At 31.8% G+C, this 8,825-nt stretch overlaps 1 protein-coding gene across 1 annotated transcript in view; it reads right to left on the bottom strand.

Annotated features, from left to right (window-relative positions):
- MMRN1 (multimerin 1) overlaps positions 1-8,825 on the bottom strand; it is a 55,956-nt gene that overhangs the window by 13,623 nt on the left and 33,508 nt on the right. The window contains exon 6 of the mRNA XM_006910732.1: positions 4,850-6,834. Coding sequence (XP_006910794.1) covers positions 4,850-6,834 — 1,985 coding nt within the window. The remainder of the gene's footprint in view (positions 1-4,849; positions 6,835-8,825) is intronic.

Raw genomic sequence — 8,825 nt, 5'->3', positions numbered from 1 at the left:
GAAAGAGCATAAGAAAGCCTGTGAATAGATGTCTCCAGATTGCCTGTGTCTGTTTCCCTTGCTGATCCTATCATGTATCTTTGTACTATAATAAACCTTAGCTGTGTGTATGACTATATGCTGAGTCTCATGAGTGCGTCTAACAGATTGTCAAAATTGTGTGTGGTTTTGGAGACCTTATAAAACACATTATAATTATAAATTCAGATATCCTTTAAAATTCAATTCGCTTATATTCAATCATATTGTATAGAAGTAAATTTATTAGTTGTCTTGAAGTATATTTGAAAATGTTATTTTTTTTATAATATGGAAAAGCATATAAAGGGTAGAAAATGCCTTGGAAAAAAACTATTAAAGCTATTTGCAGATATTTTTCAGTGCCTGTCAATGCAGATGCATTTTTATATAGTTAAGTTTTTACATTTTGTATCTTATTCTTTTTGATTTATCTTTATATGATGAGCATAAGCTCATTTATAAACATATGTTAAGTTTAAAACAGTAACTTCTAAAAGTAAAGATAGGGAACAATGGAATACCATGAGTCTGTAAATTATATTGCCATGTGAAAATAATTATATATCAAATATTAACTGAAGACATTAAAGAAAATAAAATATAAACATTGAAAATAGTTAAAAATTATATCATATAGTCATAACAAACTTAATATACTGTATTAAGTTATTTCCTTAATCCTCAAAATAAACTTGTAAGGTGGATATGTTATTCTTATTTTATAAATGAGGAAAGTAAGGTCTAGAAAAATAACTTATTACAAATAAATACGTTACCAGGCAGGACTTGAACCTTGGTTTCCTGATTCCAAATTGAGCACTCTTTAGTCATCCCAAATGCCTCTAATGTTTTAAGGTCATGTAAAACAGTTAAATAGCCACTAGGTACTAGGTTCTTATTTTCTTCTTTTAAACTGCTTATATTCACAGTAATGATAATTTAAAAAGTTGTATTTGGTACACTACCAAATCTTTTACAGAATGTAATCTTTCTTAAGAGGAGTAGTCAAAGGGGTAATTATGAAGAAAAAAAAGTTTATTAAGGAATGCTAAAAACATTTGGTAAATATTGGGGAAATAGTTAAAAAGTCAATGGTCTCACAAGCAGGAAGCTTGCATCATCAATAAAGTTGCTGCTGATCTGATCTCATAGCAGGATTCCACTCCTCTGAGAAGGCAAGCAGCCAAATTCTCTCAACAGGGACAAGTCTGTCAATTGCTATACAAACAAATCTCTAAAGATGAAATAAAACCCTTTTGGTGTCTATTGGAATACTGTTTAGAAACAAATCAAATATTTAGCGAATCAATTGGAACAGCTTATCAGCACTGGCCTAGGAGAAATCATAATTAGCAAAACCGAATGTCAGAATGGCTCCAAAGGAAGTGATGGGGATGAGCACTCTGAACATTGCCCTTCTACTGCACCTGTCAAAAGAAGATCTTGTGAATAATTGATGGTGACTTTCAGTGACAACTGCCCACTGGCCATATCACAGTAAAGCCAGACTGAGAAGTTGCACTTTTACTTCCTCCTGGTCAGTGCAGAAACTAAGGGCAGTATTTGGATTCTCAAGAAAGGGAACTCCCTGGGAATATCAACTCTGGCTGTAAGGAATATTCAGATATAGCAAGACTCTGGAACAGATATGATGCATCAAACAGAAGCAGAAGGAAGGGAAAGGCAGGTGAACAACTCTACGATCTTTTTGGGTGTAGTGGTTGAGGACTGAGCCATGTATAACAAACAAGGGGCCAGGCTCTATCACTTACTAGCTACGGGATCTTGGGTAGGATATATTACTTCACCTCTTTGAGGGTTAGTTTGCTCATCTTCAAAATAAGAATAATCATAGCTACTTCATAGGCATTGTTAAATAAAATAATGTATATAGTATAATTTGTACAGTGCCTGATCTATAGTGTCAATAAATAGTACCCAATATTATCTTATTATAGTATATCTTTTATTAAGCTTCAAAGTAAATCAGTAATTAAAATTAAGATTAAATTTCACCATGTTTTATTTCTAAAAACTAAACTTATTCTGCAAATAATAGCAGCTATAATCTGAATAATATTGTGAGATTAGTAAAATGATAAATTATTTTATGGTGTTAGTTATGTAGGGAAGCAATGTGGTTATCTGGTATTTTTAATAGACTAGCAAAGATGAAAAGAAACACAGTCAAATTTAGCCAGTATGTTAGCATGTATAAAACAAAGCATCAAAGGAAGTAGTTTATTTTGCAAGTGGTTTATCCTTATGGGAGAACTTAGCTTGAATCTGCTGGTTTCATCACCATGCATAGACTTTACCTGCCCAGTTGTCCAATGAATGTCATCAGTTTTGTGGCCCATAAAAGCAGGCCTGGCTTAATGAGCATGCATTTCTGTGCACCTGCTTAAAATTATATTGCTAGTCCTACATAAAGTGAATATGTACCCCACACATGAAAGTAGATCAATATATTTTTATTGCCCTTACAAAGTTATTGGTTATCTTCACTGAAATAAAATAAAAAGCTTTTAATTATTAATTTTAGGCCTGTAAAAATTCTACTTACAGTAAATAAAAGAATAACAAGCAATTTTATCAAGGCATATTTGGAACAAAGAATCAGAAATGAGTTAATTATTAGCTCAGTAAGCCCAATATTGAGTTAACTGCTATATAAAAATACAAATGCAATTTTTGTAAGCTCCTTACATGTATAGTTCATTCTATAAAAGTTTACAAGTTCTTATGTTCTAGTAAATCTTTTAAATCAATTAATTTTGAATTAATATTCAATGATTTATATGTACTGTATAGATTCAGGTATTTTTTTAGTTTAAGTAAAAAAAAAGATACGGTTTGCCTGCTGTATAATCACACATCCTACAGAGCTCAACAGAAACTCATCTGCAGTATCCCCAGGAGATAAAGGATTAAAACAGTATGGAAAAAGAACAATTATTATTTTTTTCTAAAATTATTATTATAAGAACATCTTTTATTGAGATATTGCCTTTCTCTTGAAAACATATATGTCTAAATAGCTTGTTCTGTGATTCCACTACTTTATGACTTTTATTATTATTATCAAAACATTCAGAGATTAAATATGAGGAGTTATATTGTTAGGATAATGATCACCTTTTTGTAATTAAAAAGCAATAAAATACAAAATTCACCCAAATGGGATTATAATTTAGCAGCCGATTTATGTGAGAGGAACACTTCCATTTCTTTAGTAGGAATCAGTAGCTATTCTATCACCAAGGAAAGATAATTTAATATTACTCAAATGCCAAACAAATTCATAAAACACTGCTTTCATGCAGAGAGACTATTAAGTAGTTTATATTCATTGCACTGAATTTCTCTTTCTTCCCTAATTTATACCCCTTCTGCCATGTTTCTGTCTGTTAATGGTACTGCTACTCTTTTATTTCCCAAATTCAAAACCTCAGAATATTCTAATTCTCTCCTTCTCCAGGTGCTGTGCATTCAGCCTGTGAACAGTGTACATTTTTTTTTTACGATGATGCAATCCGCAACGTACTAATTAGCTCAGTAAAGTATCTATTACACTCCCATCACTTAAAAAAAAAAGTAAACTGTGACCCAGAGAGATGATCTTACTAAAGGCTCCACAGAAACTCACTGAAACAACTAAGACAAGAATCATGATTGGTTGATCCTCAAATTATTTTTCCCACTATCCTTCTGTTTCTGTTGATTTACTTTCATAACATTTCTCGCATCTGTCTCTTCTGTTTCAATTACTCCTTCCCTAGATCTGGCTCTTATTGCTCTTGCCAATAATGTCATAACTTGTTATCTCTAACTTCATTCTTTGCAGTCAGGATACACACTACTACTAGCTAGATTTGTGCTTCTGACCATACCTAAAACCCTGGTCCAAATTTTCAAACATTACTCTTTACATAATCATGTCTAAATGCCTTAGGGCTATCATCTGAATATGCCCTCCCCCACCCCCAAATTTAGATGCTGAAATTCTAACTCCCAAAGTTGATATTAGGAGGTGGGATATTTGGGAGGTGTTTAGGTCATAAGAGCGAAGTCCTCATAAACGAGATTAGTGTTCTTTTAAAAGAGACCCACAGAGCTCCTCAACTTCCTTCCTCCATGGGAGGATACAGTGATAAATCACCAGCTGTGAACCAGAAAGAGGGCCTTCACCAGAATAGACTATGTGACCTTGGCCTTGGACTTCTCAGATTCCAAAACTGTGAGAAATAAATTTCTGCTGTTGATAAATTACCCAGTCTGTGGCATTTTGTTATAGCAGCCCAAATGAACTAAGACACTTAGCTTGGCATTCATGGCCTTCTGTGATCTACCCAAATCAAATTCTTCCTCACTTATGCACTCATTCAGACAGTCATTCAACAGATGTTTACTGAGTTCCTATGGCACACCAACATTTCGCCATTTAATGCCAGAATGAATAAGACACAGTCTGGTCTTATTCACCAAGGAGCTTGTTGTTTAACAACTTTCTTTAATTTTTGTATGCAAAGAAAAGGGTTCTGCAGGGGCAAAATTTGATTGTTTTATAGGGATCTTTTCAGAGATAAACTTAAGAAACATGTAGACAAATATATACATTGTAAGCACTTGTTTTGTATTTATGCCTAATTTACACAGGATGGAATCCAATTCAAATAATGCTACAATGATTTCTGAATTATTTAACTATTTACCCAAGTTCAAGTAAGTACTTTTTATATCTTAGGGTCTTGTTAAACCATATAGATCTACTAAATACCATTTAAATAGAAAGAGAGGTCAAAAGTAATTTTTGATGATAGCTTACCAGGAAATAGAACGTTGTCTGTGTTTCTTTGGGTCCGGCCTATGAGGACAGTCGTAAAATTCACTGTTGGTTTCTTAAGCATATTAGGTTTCTTCAGTAATGATTTTACTTGCTTCTGAGGTTTGACGTTGGCAAGAATGCTAGACAATGATTGATTTATATATAAAGTTAAATTAGATAAGGCAATTTGAATTTTTATTTTAATTAATGATTCTGCAAATTCTGTCAGACCTTTCTGAAGAAGCTGAGTATCTGGAAGGGAACCATTTATCCACTTAGGTATGGTAGCATTCAGTTTCGATATACTTGTAGAAGCATTATGACACTTGGTTAAAGTTTCATAGACAGTTTTGTTAAGTAAAGAGAAGTTAATTGAAAGATAGATGGATTTTGTTTCCAGTGCCTTAAATCTAGAATTTAATGTCTGCAGTTGACGAGCCTGGTCTCTCTCATTTGTGAGCATATTGCCTTCTTTTAGTAAAATATAATAAGGTATGAGAGTCTTGGTCACTTTAGACTCAACATCTTGCAACCGAGTTTCAAAATCTTTGGAACTCATTGTGGCCGAGAGTATTTTTTCCTCCAAATGACTTATATTTTCCTGGGATTTTATCACTTGGGAAGTGGTTTCATTGACCATTTGATAAATCTTTTGAAAGTTGAACTGACTTAGTTTTTCATCTTTAGGAATATCTGCAAGGGCCTTGGCAACTTGCAAAACAAAGTTATATTTCTGATTATCATTGACCAAAATCTGAATAGAATCATTCAAACGCTGGAATTGAGAAATAAATGTCAAAATGGTTTCCATATTTTGGGTACATATGTGATGAACCTTGGAATTATACTTTATTGTACTTAAAGTCTCTTTTAACACATAGTTATCTTGAATGAAATCAATGGCATTATTTATAATAGTCATTGTCTTATTTAGGCCATCTTCTGTTTCTAAGGCATATTCATTGATACGTCTTTCTAAGGCATCACTTTGACTCTGTGCTTCATTTCTAAGTAAATTGTATCTTTTTGTAAGTTCTTTGATAAGAATATTTAGATTATTGACTGCCCTGATCAGATTTTCCACTTTTCTCCTTGTAACTACTGCTTCTTTTGATTGTTCATCTGTCATTGTCTCTCTAAATGATGCTCCCTGCTCAAGCAAGGGCTGAAGGATCTCCATATTGAAAGTCAAATCATTTAGTTGCTCATTCATTTTATCCATCTTATTGTCCATGGGAAAGAGAACCTCAGCCATTGTTTGGTTTAAAACTTGTAAATTCTCTTTTGTGTCCTTAATTTGAAATTTAAAGTCATTTCTGTACTTGGACAACATATCTTCACATTCACCCCTGACAGATTCTTTCTCCATTTCCAAAGTGATGGTGAGATTGTTAATTTTGCTGTCTTGGATGTGCAAATCATCAAATATTTGCAGCAGCATCAAACCCTGCTTCTTTACATTCTCATGTAGACTAGACAGGTACTCAGTGACATTATCGCTAGCTGATTCTGCAGCTGGAACGCTCTTCTGATCTGATACTTGTTCTATTGATAAAAGCTGTTCATGTACTTCCTCCATTTTAGAAAGAGTCTTATTGAGGGATTCATAATACAGAATGTTTCTTGAGTGTTCCCGTTCTAGAGCACCTTCTAAATGTGTCTGCTTTGCTTCTAGTTCTTTAATAGGCTTCTTACATGTCAAAGTTATTTCTTGCCTTATATCCACAATGCGATTTTTTAGATCTAGTATATCAGTCGAAGTAGGCCTATTTTTTTTAATTAAAATAGACTTTTCTTGGACTGCTGTTGAAACTATGGATTCATTAACTTGTCGAATTTTTTGTTTGGTGTTTTCAAGGTCTTCTGATAGTCTTGATATAGTCTTGAAGAGCTGTGCTATGGTCTCTTGCATGTCGTTTTGGAAATTTTTTAATTGTTGCCTCACTATGTCCTTTATCAGATCATTAATGCTTTTGGATTTTAGATTTTTTTTCAATAAATTACATGTGACTTTAATTATGTAAACTTCAGATATATTTAAAAAGATAAAAAGTTTGAGGTCAAACACTAATAACATGTAATAATAAAAATACTCCTTGACTATATATACTCCTTCACTTATAAATTTTTAAAGATTAACATAATTTATAGAAGATGATAACATTCCTAACTGATAAGTCTGAGAGGAGAAATCAATTGTAGTATAGAACATGGTAGAACCATGAAGCTAAGCTTCTCTAGACAAAAGACATGAAGGAACTACTACTGACTTCAGTTAATCGACCTTTTACTCAATGATTTTAGGGCTCATCTTAGTCTTATATGAAAATAAATGGCTTTGGGCTTTCTGTCCTAGTAAATAATACCTCGTGTGTTATTTTGTGATTGTGTTATTAGGTTTCTAATAATTTGGCTTCAAAGTTTGTGTTTCTTGCTTACAAAAACTAATAAATTGACTGCAGAAATTTAATGAGATTCACAAATGAGGAACAATATAAAGTAATAGCCACAAGATTCAACAATAGTTTATAAAAACAGTAAAATAATAATGAGAGTTTTGGGGATCCCAAAAGTAAGTCAAATGAAAACAGGAATATAAGATATATCTCGATTATCATAATGACATTAATTTTTAACAAAAAAGAGGAGGGGAAACTTGTCAGTAATGAAGCACATACTAGTATCTCAAGTATTTCAGAAAGCATGGGCTGATCATAAGCCAGAATTGTAGACAGCTTAAAAAAAAAAAAAGCAAAATGGTCCTGAACCATTCAAAACTATTTAGAATAGAAAAAAAATATGTATTTAAAAATGTAAAAACAAAACAAAAAACTTGTTATATACAAAACAGAAAATGAGAAAAAAATAAAACATACTTGATGTATATTTACAGCACATATGAAGCACATATAAAAGGAAGCTGCCCATTTAAACCCAAAGTGTAACCAATGACTGTAACGTAATGTACCAGTAAAATAATACGAAGCATTTTAAAAGGCAAGGTTTGTACAATGGAGTGATGTGAGATGAGTATGGCTACTGCAAAATATATTCAGGAAAGATAATTATAAGACAAAAAATAGTCTCTAAGTGTTATCTGTTTTGTAAGCAAGTTTCTAAAAGTATTTAAGATGCCTGAGAGACTACAGAAAAAGTATTGTGAAAAGAGCAATTATACCAAATAAGATGATGTATTACTTGATCTTCCTGATATCATTTAATCTGGTACTAAGACAAAGCTGTAAATGTTTACATGGATAAATATTTCCAGAGTAAAAACTTTATCTTAAATTTCTAAACTTAATGAAATAAAAATAAATTTAAAAGGCCAAAAAACATAAGTGAAAATTAATTTGTATGTAAAAAAAAAAACAAAAACATGGTGAAGTATGGAATAGTAATCAGTGACACAAAGAGCCAAAGTACTAAGGAAAGGCTAAACTAATTATCAAGGATTAAATAGCCATGATTAAGATAAATTATACTGAAACAGTCCCAGCTTTTGTATTTAATAATATGAATAATCACATCAGAAAGATTTTAAAGTGTTTTTATTTTCTAAATTTTACTTAGCATTTAACCAGTCACCCATTCATACAACAAAGCTTAATTGAGTACATTCTATATACAATACAAAGTGAAATTTGGAAAATTAGATTTCTGATATTAAAATAAAATGTTAACTTCCCTGAGTATAGCAAAGCTATTTCTTTACACTTTCTACAGGATCATTTATTCATTTCCTGTTAGTTAATATTGTCTTTAATTCTATGACAACAACTTAAGGAAATACAATAAAATATTCAAGGTAAAGAATCAGATATATTTGGAAGTTATAACCTTATAATTTTGGCTTTAAAATGTTTTCAAGATTGAAAAGATAAAATAAAACTTAAGTGTAATTGACTTAATTGTGGACAATGACAATAGATGCTTAATTTTAGCAAGTGAAAAACTACATGATCTAAAAGTTTGA

The sequence above is a fragment of the Pteropus alecto genome, unplaced genomic scaffold (genome assembly GCF_000325575.1).
Source record: "Pteropus alecto unplaced genomic scaffold, ASM32557v1 scaffold63, whole genome shotgun sequence".
Lineage (NCBI taxonomy): Eukaryota > Metazoa > Chordata > Mammalia > Chiroptera > Pteropodidae > Pteropus > Pteropus alecto.
The sequence above is the reverse complement of the archived record's forward strand: the minus strand, read 5'-3'. Positions and strand labels throughout refer to the sequence as shown.